We start from the raw sequence: 17,778 nt of genomic DNA on the forward strand, positions 1-17,778 counted from the left end.
GGCGATTCACCATGGCCACCATGTCTTTTTATGGATAATAATTCCCAACTGGAAAGGACTTGTACGTAGGAAACTGAAACATTAATTGGGCCTTGATTATTTATTTTTTCTTTAAAAAAAAAAAGAGATGAACAAGCAATTTATTATTAATCACGCAAAACTTTTCATTTCAATTAGTACTCCTAAAACAACATGGTAATTAATGGTAAAAGCCTTTTGTAGTTAACTCCATCGAAAGCTTAGACAACAGCAACAACTTTCTAGTGTCTCATGTCAATATTGCCATATTATATTTTCTGAGGTAATTTGCACAGTGTTAATTTTGTATATAAAACTTCCCTTTAAAAAAAAATGTGTAAAACTAAACTTAGAAAATAAACAAATTTCTTGTGCATTAAACACACCTCATTTTAGATAATCACAATTTGCATGCATTAAACACACCTCAAAGTTCTTGTGCATTTAGCAATTAAAGGCTCTAATCCTTGAAAACCCTTGAAGAGATCAAAATCAGGGTGCCTTCTCCGAGATAAAAATCTTGTATGTGCTCACATGTCCACGAAGCTAAACATATACTATTAGATGGTAATTAAGTATTTTATCCCATGACAAATTGAGCCAAGTATGCTTTCAGTGTTTTTGATTCACCAATCTAGAAGTTTGAGAGCAGATCTCAAGAGATTAATTGTTAATTAGTAGTAAAAGAAAAACTGAGGTCCAAATCTCATAACAGTAGCTGTCGAGCAATCACGTTACCACATGCATTACTTTCAAGTGTCATTTATTAGTTTTTCTAACTCAGTGCAAAACATGAATTAATGAATAAACTATCCTTTCAATAAAATCAAAACGTTAAATAGCTATTCATGAAGACGTAAGACCAACCAAAATGCTTCCTGATCATGACGAAGCATTTCATTCATATTATGGAGACAAAACAATGATCAGTTGCAAAGCTAGCTAATCACTGTCAATGTCTACTTTGTAAAAAGATGATTAAACAAAAGATTGGCTGTTCTTCACAGTCAAAATAAAACGCCAGAATTCCTCTGACTTTCAAGTTTTTTTTTTCTAGGCTTGATAATTCCACGTTCCAATAGTTCTCTTTTTTTTCTTTTTTTTTTTTGTGTTTGTGGACAAACTTGTATGGCTGCTAAAGACTTTTTGAAAAGATTTTCTATAGCCACTAGTGGGGACAGGAAATTTAGCTCACTTAAACTTCAAAAAATTCAGATATTCATTATATGTACTTCATTATTGCTTAAAGATATTAGGTCCAAAAATTAATGATAGACTAGAATCATAAAATAGATTAATAGTACATCAACATTTCACTTAAAAGAAAAAAAAAAGAAAATCAGCGCAAGTATATGCTATAAAAGTTGGAGTGAAAAATCTAAAGTTTTTTCCCACTCTCAAATTTTTATTATTAGAGTCTGATTAAAATGTATATACTAGTCGATCAATTTTATTTAAAGATAAAAATAGGAAAGGTAGAAGCTGAGAAGAGACTTGAAGCCGTCGCAATCGCCTTCCATTTTTTGTTTTTGTTGGTTTCCCCGGGGTCCGTCTCTCCTCTCTTTCTCTCGCATCTCCTTAAAGTCTCTGTCAGTCAATAATATACACAACAGACCCCTTTCCAACTCTTCCATTTTTTATTTTCCACAAAGAAAAAGAAATCCAATAACTTTATTCTTTTCTCCACAGTGGAATTCAACTTTGTAACACTAATACAAAATTCCAATCTTTAAATTCGAACCAAAAAAAAAGGAAGAAAAGAACCTCATAAAGGCTTAAAGTTACCAATGTTTTACTCTACATTTGCCTTTACCTTCCTTGAATACTAGTGCACTAGCTGCTAGCACATTTTTTTGACCGCCATAAATTGTGGGCTTAAATCAAAATCATTGCTGCTTCTACTTTCTTGGGCAAGAAATTAAGGGTTCTTCAATCAACAACTCACATTATTTGCTGTAATGTACATTTATCTCATTATATGTCCTCAGCTGCTCGAAATTTAGCTGTATATTTGTATTTTGTAGCTGAAAGAGTATTTATTATTGCTCAGTTGCATATACTAAAGTATTAGTCCTACCCCATCTGCTTATTCATTGTGTAAATGTTGTCTTAGGTGTAAGTATTGTGTAAAGTTCCAATCTTTGTGGATATTTGCCGTCTTAGAAAAATCCCATTTGGTTTTCTGGTTTTGTGATGTGTAAGTTTTTAGGTGCATTGCATGTCAGATTGTTCCTCGTGTTTGATTTTGAAGTCCTGAGTTTTGGGAATTTGGAAGAGGGAAAAAGAGTCAGGAGTCTGATGAGAAATGAGGGGTAAATTTTGGGAAAGATGGGCTGTGTATTTGGTAAGCAGATTTCATCTTCAGGACCACCTCGTGGAGAGGTGGTGGTAGGTGGGAAGGGAAGGGAGAAAGAGGGGGAAAGAGATTTGGCTGTGTCATCAGAGAGGGGAGAGAAAGTTGGGGTGGTTGGTGGTGGGGAAGGAGGGGGAGGAGGAGGTAGTGGTGGTGAAGTTCAAAATGGTGGAGATCATGAGGAAAAGAAGGATGGAAGTGCTCGGCCACGTGGTGAGAGGAGGCGGTCTAGGCCGAATCCGAGGTTAAGTAATCCGCCTAAGCATATTCACGGAGAGCAAGTGGCCGCAGGATGGCCCTCGTGGCTCTCCGCGGTGGCTGGGGAGGCAATCAATGGGTGGACTCCTCGGCGGGCTGATACTTTTGAGAAACTTGACAAGGCAAGCTATGCTTACTTAATTTGGCAATCTTGATTTGTTTTTGGATTTAATGACTCATTATTTGCTTCTAATGAAAATGAAAATAAATGTCTGATTTGGTCATTGCATTTCTGCATGTTTTGTTTTTGTTGCTATTAGATTGGGCAAGGTACTTATAGCAATGTGTACAAAGCAAGAGATTCGATAACAGGGAAAATTGTGGCACTAAAAAAGGTGCGCTTTGATAATTTGGAGCCTGAGAGTGTGAGATTCATGGCTAGGGAAATTTTGATTTGCCGCCGTTTGGATCATCCTAATGTTGTGAAGTTGCAAGGGCTAGTGACCTCGAGGATGTCATGCAGTTTGTACCTTGTGTTTGATTACATGGACCATGATTTGGCAGGGCTGGCTGCAAGTCCAGGGATCAAGTTTACAGAACCTCAGGTACCATTCTTTATGTTTACTTGCTATCATTTGAAGCATTTAGCTGGAAGTGTTTGGACAGTGTTGCTTATTTTCGTTCGACGAATGATGAATACGTAGGTCAAGTGTTTCATGCATCAGCTACTGTCAGGGCTTGAACACTGCCATAACCGTCATGTATTACATCGTGACATTAAGGGGTCAAATCTTCTTATTGACGGTGGAGGAGTCTTAAAAATTGCTGATTTTGGGTTAGCTTCCTTCTTCGATCCTAATCACAAGCAACCCATGACTAGCCGGGTTGTTACTCTATGGTACAGACCGCCAGAACTTCTTCTTGGAGCTACGTACTATGGTGTAGGAGTGGACCTTTGGAGTGCTGGCTGCATTTTAGCAGAGTTATTGGCTGGGAAGCCCATAATGCCAGGTCGGACTGAGGTAAATTTTGACTTTCTTATTCAACTGCACATTAATTTGGTGTTCTTTCATGACAAAATAAGTTCATTGTAATGCTTGTTTTACTTCTCACCATAGTGATCGAGCACAATATTGCAGCTTCCATTGAAATTTTTATCTGGAAGGCTGGCAACTGAATCTTCCATGAATCTCTTGAATTTGAACTTCAAACCTAGCTTCCTATTCTAGAGAAAAGTGACTTACATAGAGAGTTCTTTGTTACATTGAATCTGAATGTAAGTTGTTGCGTCCTGATTGTTGGGTGTTGATTTGCACAGTTTCTGTACCTGTTGAATATTTGTCAGCTCACATGCAATGAGGTTTTCTTATAGCACGACAGTAAGCATAATAAATTCAACTTATATCAGATAGGGATCTTATTATCTTGACCGCATAAACAAGAATACTGGTACCGGTGCTATTTGCGTTCACCATAATTACCGTGATAGCTTCTGTGGCTAATTTGAAATTTGTTGCTAGAGTTATTGTGTTGCATTTTTTAGAGCATCACTGCTTTTTGGTAGCTAGCCTAAAAATTGCCGTAAATGAATTTATTGAATATGTTTGCAACAATTAGGTCGAACAGCTGCACAAGATATTCAAGCTATGTGGTTCACCTTCGGAAGAGTATTGGAAAAAGTCAAAACTACCACATGCAACCATATTCAAGCCACAACACTCATATAAACGATGTATAGCAGAAACATTTAAGGATTTCCCACCTTCGTCACTGCCGTTAATTGAGACTCTACTTGCAATTGATCCAGCTGAACGTCAAACTGCAACAGCTGCATTAAATAGAGAAGTGAGCTTCTATCTCTTTCTTATATTTCTTTGTTTATGTTTGCCATGATTTTTCATATTGTGGATCTTAAAGTCAAACCAGTTCTCTGGTCAGATTAGCTACTAATAGAAGTGTAATCTTGGAGCTATGAGCTTCACATGAAATAAAAATGTCGGATTTTCCTTTGAATAACAAGATACTACGCTTCTGTAACAACATAAATGAGTTGTATAATTTGACACAGTTGAAATGTAGGTACAAGTAGACTAGAATAACGTCCCTGTCCCCTCCCAAATCTGCGGACCACCAAAAGGACAATATATATATGTAAGTAGACCAGAATAACCTCCCTCCCCCCTCCCACGGCCCCAGACCACAAAAAGGACAATATGTGTGTGTGTGTGTGTGTGTGTGACAATAAAATAAGAAGCAAGAAATTCTTCAACTTCCTCAACACTACATTTTAGCCTAACCTTGTAGCCTTCCTACTTTTCTCAAGAATAATACAAGTAGGATCCTTTAATTCAAGGTTTGTAAGTTGATATATATTGTAACTTTTCAGCGAGGATCATGCTAACATTTATTTTGTGTGTGTGCGTGTCCTTTTTTTTCAGTTTTTCACGACTAAACCTTATGCTTGTGAGCCTTCCAGTCTTCCAAAATATCCACCAAGTAAAGAGATGGATGCTAAACGGCGGGATGAAGAAGCTAGAAGGTTTGAGCCTACTGAAGTTCCTGTTGTCTGCAAGTTTTTATTGAGTCTGCTGATATTACTATGGGCCCCTTCTTCCTAAACAAAAATTCATCCATGTGCATTTCTAGTTGTGCCTGTTTGCTTGCTTCAGTAATCTATAATCATGTCTGCGCAAAAGTATAATAATTACCTGATGTAATTAATACTATTATGAAAAAATTCAATATGCTAGTTGAATTCTTGGGATCCAATCTGGTGAGTAACATGAAGTTGGATGTATATTGTATGTTTGCTTTTAACATTTCTGAATGTTATATACATTACCTGCAATAACTTGTTCGAATTGCAGACTAAGAGCTGCTGGTCGAGTCAATGTCGATGGTACAAAGAAATCACGAATGCGTGATCGTGCAGTGAGGGCAATTCCTGCTCCGGAAGCCAATGCTGAGCTACAAGCCAACATTGATGTAAGTGCAGCAACAAACAAAACAGAATAAAATAAAATAATATAAAGACAGCACAAATAAGTCAATAACATATCATCTTTCAGCAATATCTTGTGTATTTTTATTTTCATTTTACTGTCATTCCGGCTTCAACAATTCAAATTTGAAATCTTTGCTAGTACTTTTGTGTTTGCATCGCCTTCTGATCCCTCCCCCACCCTTCTTTTTGGTGGTGGATGAATATTGAAAATCATGTTTGCATCATGAAAGAGAGAAAAATAGCTGGAGTTCTTTGCTGATGTTTTGAACAATTACAGTGGGTGTCCTGATTTTCCTGAAACGTTGGAAACACCTTAGAAACATGTTGCCTAGACATATTGATCTGATTTTGACTTCCAGGAAAATCAAAGCAATTGTTTGATGACTTCAAAATGCTCCTTCACAACTCAAAATGACAAGCTTATTTTTCTGTCCCCCTGAAACAGAGACGGCGTCTAATTACACATGCAAATGCAAAGAGCAAGAGTGAAAAGTTTCCTCCACCACACCAAGATGGAACACTTGGTTATCGTCTCGGTTCTTCACATCACATTGATTCAGCCTTTGATACTTCTGATGTCCCATTCAGTTCTATGAACTTTTCTTATGAAAAGGAGCCAATACAAACGTGGTCAGGCCCACTGGGGGACCCTGCTACTAACGGTTCTGCTAGAAGAAAGTCAAAACCATCAAAGAAAGACTGGCGTACAAAAAAGAAAGAAAAGATGTAATAAAGTGTTAGTTTTCAAACTTGCTTGGAGGGAGAACAAAAGATTATGCAAAGAAAATTGCAGAATAGTGCCTTAAATCTAGGCTGTTAAATTGTCAAACTGCATACTGAGGTAAACTATCCTTCAATCCATCTTATTCTTTTGAACAGAGGAAAATTTCATCTAGTAATGTACATGTTTAATTTTTTTTTTCACTTCCATTAATGAATGCTATTTAGGTCAGTGAAATTAGTAAATGTTCTTCAAATGAGGGTTTAAATATTAGGTTTACTTGTTTACACCATCAATTCCAGGATTTTAGTTACTATTTTCAGATTGCTGCAGATTTTCCTTCCATCACCTCTTGTATATGTGACTCTGGTCTCCCTATCTCTGTGGACCATAAAAATCTTTGTAATTCTCGTCTTTTGAGTTTCAACAATCATAGTATCATCCCTTAGAAAGTTGAAGGTTATGATTCTTTTTGCTTGTTTAGTTTGTAAAAGTTAGTTTTTTGGCTCATGAATGCCATATTGGCCCTGTAATGGCATGAGCACTATAAAAATGTTGGGGCAGACTAAAGCTCATTCAATCAGTTTTTAAAGTGCTTCAGCAGGCAATAATTACACTCCGATGTGCTGGTCTTTCTTCAGTCGCCAACTTGAATTTAGTTGGTGATGAATATGAGCCACGGTTCCGTATACCGATTGAAACTGCCTTACTTTAGTCTCTTTCTGTGAAGACTTGTGTACAACGAGCCAACATAGATGTAACAACAACTTTGAATAGCATTATGACTCTGCTCAGTTCTTTTCCACCAGAATTTGTGGTGAATTTCCAAGTATTCATATACAAACTTTGAGTAATGCATAATAAATAAGCCATTGATGTATCCAAATAAGGGAAAAAAAAGGGTTAAAAACAAAAAAACCTCTTGTGGTATACTTAATACACAGAAAAATCTCTCATGGTTTCAAAACATATAAAAAGACATCTCATATTTTGAATTAAATTGTAAACTAATAGAATTCGTTAAATTTAATGAAAATGACGGTCTCAGCCGTTAAACTTATCAGATTCCGTTAAGTTTACTGTTAAATTTACCGAATTCCGTTAAGTTTTCCGTTAAATTTACCGAATTCCGTTAAATTTAACGAATTCTGTTAGTTTATAATTTAGTTCAAAACATGAGGTGTCGTTTTATATGTTTTGAAACCACGAGAAGTTTTTCTATGTATTAGATATACCACATGGGACTTTTTTGTTTTTAACCCAAAAAAAAATGTTGTTCCACGTCTTGGGGTGAACTATAAAGCAAGCAAAACCTATCATTTAGCTATTTTCCCATCAATTTTGTCACATGGAGTCTTGATTCCACCCCCAGTTACCCCTGTCTTCACTATAATGACACAGGTGTCGATTTGTCAGCTCTGACCGAGTAGACTCTAGACGAGTAATGTTGTAAGTTCATCTGTGTTGGTAAGTTGAGTAATGTTGTAAGTTCATCTGTGTTGGTAAGTTGAAGAAAGGTAGGTGTCCATGGGAAAAACAGGCAGAAGTTGAAAGGCAGGTAAATTAGTAGTTGAGCATGCTTGAAATTTGGCAAAACAAAGTGACTCAGAAGCCTTTAACTTCCAAATGCATACAAAGCTACGAGCACCACCAGTGATTCTTGCATGAGCTAAAAAGCTCCATAACTCGTACCATTCAACATACTTGTTGGACAACCTTTTCCATTTCCAGCTTCCAGCTAGCTCTGAGTTCTGTAAAGAAAACACTGAACTGACCATTGCAAATTAGGGGCTGCAACCTTTGAGAGAAAAACAGTAGGATGAGTCCACCAGGCGGCCCTCCTCCGTCAGCTGGCCCGGGGTCGTCTTCTGGTGGCTTTGTTGGGCAGTTGTGCAATGTGGTCTCTTCTTGGTCAGTCCTCTCCCAATTCTTCATTTTTCCAAAATGTTTTACTTTGAGACCTAACTCTTACAATGCTGCTAAAACTGCTAGGAAACTTCAAATTTCTTGTCATGATTTAATTGAAATCTTATTTGCTCCAAAATGCTCCCAGCTAATTTGAGTGCACGAAGTTAAACTAATTGGGAAGGGTGCCCGAGAAATACTAGTATTATATTTAGATAGATACAGTAATATTCGGAATAATTATTATAGTATTTTTTTATGTTGTGATGTATGTCAGATAAAAAAAAATAGTTGTAAACATGCAAAAAAAAAAAATTTAAAAAATGTGTTAATGATACAAGTATAACGATATTTGTCAGTTTTTTAATATCCAAACACACTTATTTCCCAACACTAGCAAATTCTTTTGGTGTTCCTCCAAGAAATTACTAATGACGTTTTTTTCAAATTTAAGGGTTTCAAATGTGAATTTTCATCCAAAAATCTAAATATTTCTAGACAAAAAAAAATGAAAAGTGAATAAACCTTCCAGAATAGCACCTTGCGCTAGTAAATGGCCTCTGATTTTTATACTGTAAATTTTTATTTTTTATTTTTCCTGCCCATGCAGTTTCTACATCTTGTGCTGCTGTTGGCTACTGAAAGAGTGTTTTGGAAGCCCAACTGGAGATCCTGGGCCTCCATCCAGCCCATCTTTCGTACCTAGCCCTCCTCCTCCCCCTCCTCCTCCTCCACCACCACCACCACCACCTCCTCCTCCTCCTCCTCCTCCTCCTCCACCCCCAGGACCTCCTCCTCCTCCCCCTCCAGGGCCTCCTTATGGTCCACCACTTGGTCCTCCAGGACCTTATGCGCCCCCTGGGCCCGGTGGACCTCCCGCTGGCCCTCCAAGATGGTGAAGACTTGATGATGACGGCTTCTAATGGTTCTTCTGACCGTTGGTGAAATGTCCAATGGAGTCATATAATCACACCCATGATTGGATAGGGTATTATTTGAAATATTATTTGGAATAATTACTGTAGCTCTTTTTTGTGATGTGATGTATGTGAGATAAAAAGGTGATTGGGAATATAAAAAAATGGGTTGAAAAATGTGTTTATGATGCAAGCGAAATATTATTTAGGATAAGTTTTGTATCCAAACACTCCATAATATGTTTCGTAGCATAAGAAACGACGTGGCATTAAACTAAACAGATGACTTGGACCGAAAGATTAGAAATAACATTACTCATAATGTAATCAAATAGTTTGTCTTACTTTCCATTTTAAAATGTCTTAAAATAATTGTCCTATTTAGAAAGTTAAAACTCTTTCTGATCTCTTTTTTGGATATAATTGTCCCTATTTTTAATCAAATGCATCTTACATTCAAGTTCAAATTTGAATTTTGAGGGGTAAGATTGAAAAAAAAAAAGAAAGAAAAGTCCAAACATTACAATTAAAGCACTGATAAAATGTTAAAATTCCCAAAATATGACCAAAATTTTGAGACGGAGGGAGTATTAGTATTATAGTTATAATAGCTAGCAATGAAAAGGGGAAAAAAAAGAGTAAAAAGAAATTCAGTGTTGCCAATGGGTTCTTTTTTTTTTTTTTTTTGTCAATCGTTATCCCAACTCTTACTCCTATTCTATCCTAATCTAACTAGGAGGAGATCCAACTGGACCTATGGACGACCAATGAAAACAGAATCATCACCAGACCAGACAAGTGTTGGATTTTTTAAAGAATCACAAATGTGACAAATTGGTGGGAGTCAAGAGTTCGCCTGGCCACCGGCCTAAGGCTGCTGGTTGCCAATGGGTTCATTTGATTATGCGTCAAACTCAATATCGCAGCATTTATATTTGACTTGGGCTTTCCTCCAGACAAGCACTAGTGGTTTCACTTCATTTTTATATATTATATATTATATATTGTCATCCATCTCCATTTTCCACGTATACTATAATAGACGTTTGGATAAAGGAAGGATGAATTGCTTGCCGTACCAGCAACCACTTGACAAGTTGATATGGCCGGCGCCGGAATACAAAACTGGCACTTTGCCATCCCAAAGAGGCAAACACTATCCATTGATTTGGCTCGTACCCGGAGGAAAATCAATTATACAATTGGTTGGCAGGGCGGAACGATGTTCTAAGGGCACTTGGCCATCCCAAAGAGGCAAATACTATCACATTTCATTTGAACTGAGAGATTTGACGAATGTTTTGAAATCCTTTCAAAATAGATCTGTTAAATCGTTTAAAAAATTTGAGAGTTGTTTGAATTTGTGATTCATCAATTATTTTACTATTTAGATATTTTCAAATAATTAGTAGATTGCATATTTAATTATCCCTTCACTAATTCCAACAATTTACAAGGGCCATTCATTCTTTCTAAAGTATGGTGTACCTCCATTCACATCCTCCCTCCCCCCACCAAAAAAAAGTAATGATAGAGTTAATTACACATTTAATGAGCATATATTGTTGCTTTGCTCCTCCACAATTGACATACATATGTTCTTTTTTTCTCCATAATTGACCCACATTTTTTTTTATCAACCGGCAACTTCTATACATTAACTCTACTCCTACTCTAACTTATCTAAAAAAGGACCTAACTAGATTAGGGGAGATTAAAGGAATTGATTTCTATTTCTGAATCAAAGAGGTGCACTGCCACACGTTCTTTAAATTTTACTACAAATGCAGAAATTTGAATCACTCGTATTCACCTACTACGCCTACACTTAATTTTAAGTTTCGCTTTCGACCCACAAACATAACTTGCCTACAAAATGCTGCCAGGCCGAGCCAAATTTGTGCAAAACGAGAAACTTTATAAAAGAGTGATTATTAGCAGGCGCTTATTCTAGGAGAAATTCATTAACCACTCTACTTCCTATTGATCATTTGGAGCTAGGAGAAATTCATTAACTGCTCTACTTTTGATTGATCATTTGAAGCTTCCAACCTGGTTCCAACATGGATTCATGGTACATCGAATTTGGAACAAGCAATGCAAGCAATGACACGTCATACAGTAACATTATCCACAGTCCAATCATGAAGCCATGATACTGATAATGGCAGTTATCATCATCATCATTATTATTGTGGCAGTGTTATTTTCCAATTGGCAGCTAGACTTGGAAGCCCATGTCTTATTACGTGGCGGGGCTATCAATGGTCAGATCCTTCAGGCGAAGAATCTACTGAAAACAGTCGTACGGATACAGGAGGGATCCACAGAGTCATGTCTGGCATGGAAATGAGTCAGCTTATCCCATAAATCCTAGCCAACTGTCAGGCCAACTGTGATGGTTCCTTTATTTAATTATTATGCATAGAATAAAGAAGATGGCTAAAGCAAATAAATAATGCAATGGTCGTTAAATTGGTTGGCATAAGTTGGCTTTGGATCCTTACTCTTTTAATTTTTTTAATTATTATTATTTTTAAAATCAGCAGTGTCTTTTTCTTATCCACCAAAAAAAAAAGAAAAAAAAGAAAAAAGAATCCTGCAGTCCTCACACGTTTTGATTTGAGAGTGTCATCAAGTGGTATATTCTGTCTTGACACCAGAATACAATTGCTTAAAGAATTGCCAAAGAAAAATACAATTGCTCAAGTACAAATGTCCTTTGTTTATTGAATATCTAGGGAAATTAAATGCAAAGCTAAATATGTAAATCTTTTTTTTTAGGATGGTGCGGACTTTCTTATATTTGGAAATTGAATTTAGCTACTACTCCTTCTTTTTATGGTGAAAAGATTTTGTTTCTCCTTATTAATTAACAATGAAAATCCCCCCCCCCCCCAAAAAAAAATCGGAATAACTTTTTTTTTTAATTTTCAGATGTGTTCAAGTTTCATCAATGCACCATTTTTTTAAACATTTTATGAAGGAGTTTTAAGTAAGCAATGTATAAAAGATGACCAAGATAATTAATTTCACAATGGATTGTGCTACATATTGGAAGGTGACAAATTCAACTATATGATACTAATGCATAAAATCTAGAACAAAGATGAGTAAATACTTTGGTTGAATTCCAACTAGTTGATTGTTCTTTGTTGGAAGGTCAATAAAATCACTTTCAAATCTTTAACTTTTTCTATCCGTTTAATTTATTTTGTACAAATTCTTTCTTTATCTTCAATTAGTTTTTCTTTAACAAGCAGTTGAACGGACAATATATAGTCAACATGAGGAATTAAACAAGTTTGATAATACTTAGGAATAAAACTGAGATTATAGGGACATTAAAAAAGAGAAAAGATGAGAAAATTACACAAAAAAGCAAAAAAAAAAAAAAGGAAAATTGAAAAAAGAGCTGAAGCGAAATTTCCAAATTTGTGGGGTGTAGGAAATTTATGTGGTGGCCGTTTGTTTCTGCCCAAGCAAAACACGTGTTCCATTTTTCTTCTTTTTTTCCTTCAAAAGAAATAGAGAAATGGCCCACTTATCTACTTTACTTTTCTTTTTTCTTCGTTATCTCCTTTTCGTCATCTCCTCTATATATTGATTACGCTCCCATCAATTGATACTCCTGAATTCCTTCCATTTTTCACACAATTCAAACATTCCCAGAAGACCCTTTTGCTTGATCCTGAAAATTGTCAGAAGTAATTATCAAAACCACCATTTCTTTCAGAATTTCTGGCCTTCTAGCTCCAATTTTACCCATAAAAATCAACATCTTTTTTTTTTTCCTGTCAGTTTTTCTTGCTTGTATAATTTCTGAATAGCTTAAATTATCAGGTTTACTTATCTATAAGCAGCTTTTACACATAAATATGGAGGTTTCAGTGATTGGAAGCTCTCAGGTTAACAATCTTGGCAGGGTGGATTTGAGATATAGAGAGGTTGGCTTATGTAGTTTTTCTAAAAATTTGAACTTTGCTAAGATTTCTTCACAGAAATATTCAGGATTATTTGTTGGTCAAAGCAGCATCTCGTGGCCTTCAAAATATTTGTTCCCTTTAATTGTCAAAGCTTCTGCTACTGCTCAAACTGAAGCTGCTGTTACATCCGAGAAAGCTTCTGGGACGAGAAGATCTGAAGTTGTAAGTTTTTCTTTTCTTTTTTAATTTTATCAGCGTATTCTTTGGTTTTTACCTTGGTTATGATTGAGGTTAAAGTTTGGGTCTTTGACTTTTCCCCTGGTTTATGATTGGAGTAGCTTGCTCTTGTTCTTCCATTTCTGGATTTGAAGTAATTATTTGATTTTTTTGCCCGGTTAAAATTTAGCGTTTTTGTGATTGTTTTATTTTACGGTGATTGTCCTCCCTTTTTCTTAAAATAGTTTCCAATTTCAGACAAAATTTTCTGAAAATTTTAAGTGTTAGTAGGACATATTAGTCTGGAAAAGGTGATGCTTTGACTGTCCAAAGCCAAACAAAACACATTGAACATTTAATAACGAAGGAAGAAATAGCACTTGTATTCTATTTTGTGCTGTATGTTTTCAGGCTGATCTACTACTGACGGAAGGAAATCGGAAATACTAAAACATGGAGGAATTTTGCCTTCGTTTCAAGCATGAAGGTTTAGGAAAATGTCTACCTTTGGTCCTGGAATCACTCCTCATTTTGAAGTTTCCCTGTTTGTTGGATGTGAAATGGAGAAGTACTTAAGTTCGTCTGCATCTTGGATTTTGAATTTTAGGCAGATATACATCCTAGAGTTTGCGAATTTTTCCATGTAAATTAAACTGGTGGTTTTTGGTAACATTAGTTTAATACCGTTTAGAGACAAAATAAACAATAGATCTCACTTTTTGTTCGGTTGCAAATTACTAGATTTCTTGTTCGGTCTCTGGTGCAAGGTTTTCTGACGCACGAGTCAGTTGACATGCCTCTTATTATTTAGACAAACACGCTATAGTTAAGTTCGTGATGATTTTTTCCCTCAGATGTTGTCTTAATTTGTCAATTACTCAATTAGCAGCACAGCTTTGAGTTGATCAAAGTTGCCATTTTAGTATTTGGTTTTCCCAATATTTTTTCTGTGGCTGAGTATTCATGAGTGTTGTTAATACTGAACTTTATGGTTAGAACATACATGATATTTTACTAGCTTTAAATGGATAAGCTCATCCAGTTGTGTAATTCGTTTATGAAAATGTGCAGGACAACAACTTGATGTTGTATGTTGGCTTGCCATTGGATGCAGTGTCAAGCACTAATACGATTAATCATGCACGAGCAATTGCTGCTGGATTAAAAGCTCTGAAGTTATTGGGTGTTGATGGAGTAGAGCTCCCCATCTGGTGGGGTATTGCTGAGAAAGAAGCTAGGGGGCAGTACAATTGGGCAGGATATCTTTCTGTTGCAGAGATGGTCCAAAAGATGGGCCTTAAGCTTCATGTTTCACTTTGTTTCCATGCCTGCAAAGAATCCCGTGTTCCACTGCCTGAATGGGTCTCTCAGATTGGTGAATCTCAACCTGATATTTACTTCACTGATCGTTCAGGACAGCGCTGCAAAGATTGTTTATCACTCAGTGTGGATGATCTTCCTATTTTTGATGGAAAGACTCCAATTCAAGTTTACAAAGAGTTTTGTGAGAACTTCAAGACTTCATTCTCATCATTTATGGGTTCTACAATAACGGTAAATAGCAATCTTAGAGTGCAGTTATGCAGTTAATACTTGTACACTGTCCCTAATCTGGTCTTTTGGGATATTTTATAGGGAATATCAATTGGTCTTGGACCAGATGGTGAACTTCGATATCCTTCTTACCATAAACCGGCCAAAAGTCAAGGAGCTGGAGAATTCCAGTGCTACGACAAAAACATGCTGAGCCATCTCAAGCAGCATGCAGAAGCATCTGGGAACCCTCTTTGGGGACTTAGTGGTCCCCATGATGCACCGAGCTCTAACGAATTGGCAACCTCTAGTGGCTTTTTAAAGGAGCATGGAGGTTCATGGGAGTCACAATATGGTGATTTTTTCCTTTCCTGGTATGCAGGCCAGCTAATTTCTCATGGAGATCGCCTGCTTTCCCTTGCTTCCTCAACTTTTAGCGATGTCCCAATCGCAGTTTCTGGAAAGGTTCCACTAATGCATTCATGGTATCAAACCCGTTCTCACCCAGTGGAGCTAATGGCTGGAATCTATAATACAGTGAATAGAGATGGATATGAAGGCATCATAGAAGTGTTCTCAAGAAATTCATGCAAGGCTATCCTGCCTGGAATAGACTTGGCAGATGAGGACCAGCCAAAGGAAACCCGGTCAAGTCCAGAGTCATTACTTGAACAAATCATATTCTCTTGCAGAAAGTATGGAATTGAGATATCTGGCCAAAATGAAAGGATTTCAGGTTCTCCTAGTGGTTTCCAACAGATCAAGAAAAACTTGACAGGTGAAAATGCAGTAGACTTGTTTACGTATCAAAGAATGGGGGCTAGTTTCTTTTCTCCAGAACATTTTCCTTCATTCACAGCGTTTGTCCGAGATCTAAGGCAGCCACAATTGCATTCAGATGATTTGCCGGTTGAAAAAGTTGATTCTGCAGAATCTCTTCCTGAAAAGAATGTCCAAATGCAGGCTGCTTAGAGTAGTGATATTTTATGTATATATAGTAGTTAGACACCCCGTTTAAGTCGAGAATGTAATTTTAATACATCGGATAGAACTATGGTTCGGATCTTCTGAAACTGTCCTGAACTTTAATAGATATCTGGTTATTTTGCTGTACTACTTTTGTTACTTTCCAGGAATACAATAATATTTCCCCCTTTTTTTTTGTGAACTTCCTTTAGTTTGATGTCAGGAAGCCAAAAATTTCATCCGTCTGATTAAGTGGAGATTGGAGCTACAAGCATTTGAAGATGTTTAGGATGGTTGCACCGTCTATCTTCTATTGGCGTACTGCAGACTTCTAGACATTATGCTCAGTTAAGAATTCATATCTAGACAAACATATAACTCTCCCATCTTCAGTTGCTCACATGGTAGGGTACTTATTCAATGGCTCGTGATTAAGTTTTTAAGTTTCTTGCTTATCTGCATCTGCTAGGTCGATGGATGTACATCATCAGCTTCAATTATCAAAATGGCATCATGCTGTATCCCCGAATGCGACATTCTTCGTCTTGGGGTGTGCAAGTCTTTTCCGTTTTGATCCTTGAGCAGGGCAGGGGAATTAGGCCTAAGCGCTACTATCAGCTGCTGTCGCCCGTCGATCAAATCCCTGCTGTTAGCTCAGTTAGCTGAAAGGGAGGTCAAAAAATATTTGGCTTGTCTTGATTTTTGAATTTCTTGCACATATGCGATGGAAAGTTGTCGAGATAGCACTGACCTCTCTTCATCGATGGTAGATCGTCAAGAGATATAGCACTGATGGTGATATTTCGCCTACTCCCTAAAGGGTCTTCCTTCATCATTGTCAAGAAAGTTTGGTTCTCACTGTCGCCCCTTGTCTGTTCCTTCCCCCTTCTACGAACAAACAAAAATAACCGAAGGAAAACTGGAGAAGTTTCCCTAGTATCCTTCATCACGTTTCCTAACAACAAAGAAAAACTTGACTACGATGACTTCGACCTATTTTAGAATCTAGCTAAGCTGGTATTTGTCATTTCTCTGATGAAGATGAAAGCTGCGATTTGTATAGAAGGTGGCGGGCGGTAAAATAAAGATGGGTTGGCCTTTGTTTCCAACGTACCATCTGCTCCCAAGTGACACAAGGAACGTCATCCTTTTGTTCATCCCTGACTGACTTTACAAATATTATGCAATTAGTTTCGCTTTCAAACGAAGTAGAAAAGCAACAATACCAGCCAAAACTGGGAATTCTGCACCGACAAGAACTGAACAAAGCAAGATGATCTCGACATACTGCAAATGTTGTACTCAAAAAAAGCAAAGGTTTGCATTCGATTCTTGTCTACCCTTCTGTTGAATTTTACCAATACACTGGGAAAAAATAAGAATAAAATGAAAATAAAAAGGAATTTGTATCTGGAGAATCCCAGGTCGGGGAAGGGATAGCCACAACAATCATAGAAGACTTGGTAGAAATCGATATGCGTCAATCAGAAAAACTGAACAGCCTTAACAACAGTGTGGAGGTACTCCACGAAAAGAAATCCATAAATCTTTAGCTAGAATATTATACGCAACAGAAACCATTTAGACACATCAAACAGCAAAGATGAGATTGAAGAAAAAAGAAATAGCTATTCTTTTTGAATAACTGTGACTAAACAGGCAAAGGGAACACTAATGCTCTGTACAATCTGGGGAATAGCATCCAGAGTTAATTATGTTACATTGTATGTGTATTACTCCAGAAATATACTTGGTATTATGAAAAGACAAGCATGCCTTAGACTGTAAGCAGGTCACACAGAATACACAAGGATAATTATCAAACTCCTCTTCATTCACACGCAATCTTTGTGTCAAAGCTGCTAAGGCAGATGGCAAACGCTTGAAAAGCCGAGATTGGATACCTATAATCCATTGTGAATACATCCTTTCCTACTTTGCCAAACTGGAGGATGACTTTCTCGTGTTCTGGCCCGGGTTGGCCGTTCTCAGGTGAAGCTACCAACTGAAAGTTCTTGACT

The 17,778-nt window shown here is 36.9% G+C and overlaps 4 protein-coding genes across 4 annotated transcripts in view; 3 read left to right on the forward strand and 1 right to left on the reverse strand.

The window, feature by feature from the left end:
- The first annotated feature begins 1,649 nt into the window (after positions 1-1,649).
- Positions 1,650-6,770, forward strand: LOC113764507 (probable serine/threonine-protein kinase At1g54610). Its single transcript, XM_027308426.1, has 7 exons — positions 1,650-2,751; positions 2,890-3,174; positions 3,274-3,591; positions 4,187-4,414; positions 5,008-5,108; positions 5,437-5,554; positions 6,019-6,770. The coding sequence occupies exons 1-7, from the start codon at positions 2,347-2,349 to the stop codon at positions 6,301-6,303; spliced, it is 1,740 nt and encodes a 579-aa protein (XP_027164227.1). The 5' UTR covers positions 1,650-2,346; the 3' UTR covers positions 6,304-6,770.
- Positions 6,771-7,860: 1,090 nt separating this feature from the next.
- On the forward strand, positions 7,861-9,237 carry LOC113766811 (basic proline-rich protein-like). The gene is made up of 2 exons (XM_027310961.1): positions 7,861-8,205; positions 8,810-9,237. The coding sequence occupies exons 1-2, from the start codon at positions 8,114-8,116 to the stop codon at positions 9,096-9,098; spliced, it is 381 nt and encodes a 126-aa protein (XP_027166762.1). The 5' UTR covers positions 7,861-8,113; the 3' UTR covers positions 9,099-9,237.
- Positions 9,238-12,716: 3,479 nt separating this feature from the next.
- On the forward strand, positions 12,717-15,959 carry LOC113764839 (inactive beta-amylase 9-like). The gene is made up of 3 exons (XM_027308855.1): positions 12,717-13,264; positions 14,330-14,812; positions 14,894-15,959. Exons 1-3 carry the CDS (start codon positions 12,995-12,997, stop codon positions 15,761-15,763), a joined length of 1,623 nt encoding a protein of 540 aa, XP_027164656.1. The 5' UTR covers positions 12,717-12,994; the 3' UTR covers positions 15,764-15,959.
- Positions 15,960-17,366: 1,407 nt separating this feature from the next.
- LOC113765166 (tubby-like F-box protein 3) overlaps positions 17,367-17,778 on the reverse strand; it is a 28,373-nt gene continuing 27,961 nt past the window's right edge. Inside the window, exon 6 of the mRNA XM_027309250.1 lies at positions 17,367-17,759. Within this exon, the coding sequence (XP_027165051.1) occupies positions 17,589-17,759 (171 nt within the window). The 3' untranslated portion in view covers positions 17,367-17,588. The remainder of the gene's footprint in view (positions 17,760-17,778) is intronic.

Source organism: Coffea eugenioides, chromosome 3 (assembly GCF_003713205.1).
Source record: "Coffea eugenioides isolate CCC68of chromosome 3, Ceug_1.0, whole genome shotgun sequence".
Lineage (NCBI taxonomy): Eukaryota > Viridiplantae > Streptophyta > Magnoliopsida > Gentianales > Rubiaceae > Coffea > Coffea eugenioides.

Coding starts and splice junctions, on each gene's coding strand:
- LOC113764507 (XM_027308426.1), top strand. CDS start 2,347: ATGGGCTGTGTATTTGGTAAGCAGATTTCATCTTCAGGACCACCTCGT. Junction 3,175..3,273: donor TCAAGTTTACAGAACCTCAG/GTACCATTCTTT, acceptor ATGAATACGTAG/GTCAAGTGTTTCATGCATCA. Junction 3,592..4,186: donor TAATGCCAGGTCGGACTGAG/GTAAATTTTGAC, acceptor TGCAACAATTAG/GTCGAACAGCTGCACAAGAT.
- LOC113766811 (XM_027310961.1), top strand. CDS start 8,114: ATGAGTCCACCAGGCGGCCCTCCTCCGTCAGCTGGCCCGGGGTCGTCT. Junction 8,206..8,809: donor TGCAATGTGGTCTCTTCTTG/GTCAGTCCTCTC, acceptor CTGCCCATGCAG/TTTCTACATCTTGTGCTGCT.
- LOC113764839 (XM_027308855.1), top strand. CDS start 12,995: ATGGAGGTTTCAGTGATTGGAAGCTCTCAGGTTAACAATCTTGGCAGG. Junction 13,265..14,329: donor GGACGAGAAGATCTGAAGTT/GTAAGTTTTTCT, acceptor GAAAATGTGCAG/GACAACAACTTGATGTTGTA. Junction 14,813..14,893: donor TTATGGGTTCTACAATAACG/GTAAATAGCAAT, acceptor GATATTTTATAG/GGAATATCAATTGGTCTTGG.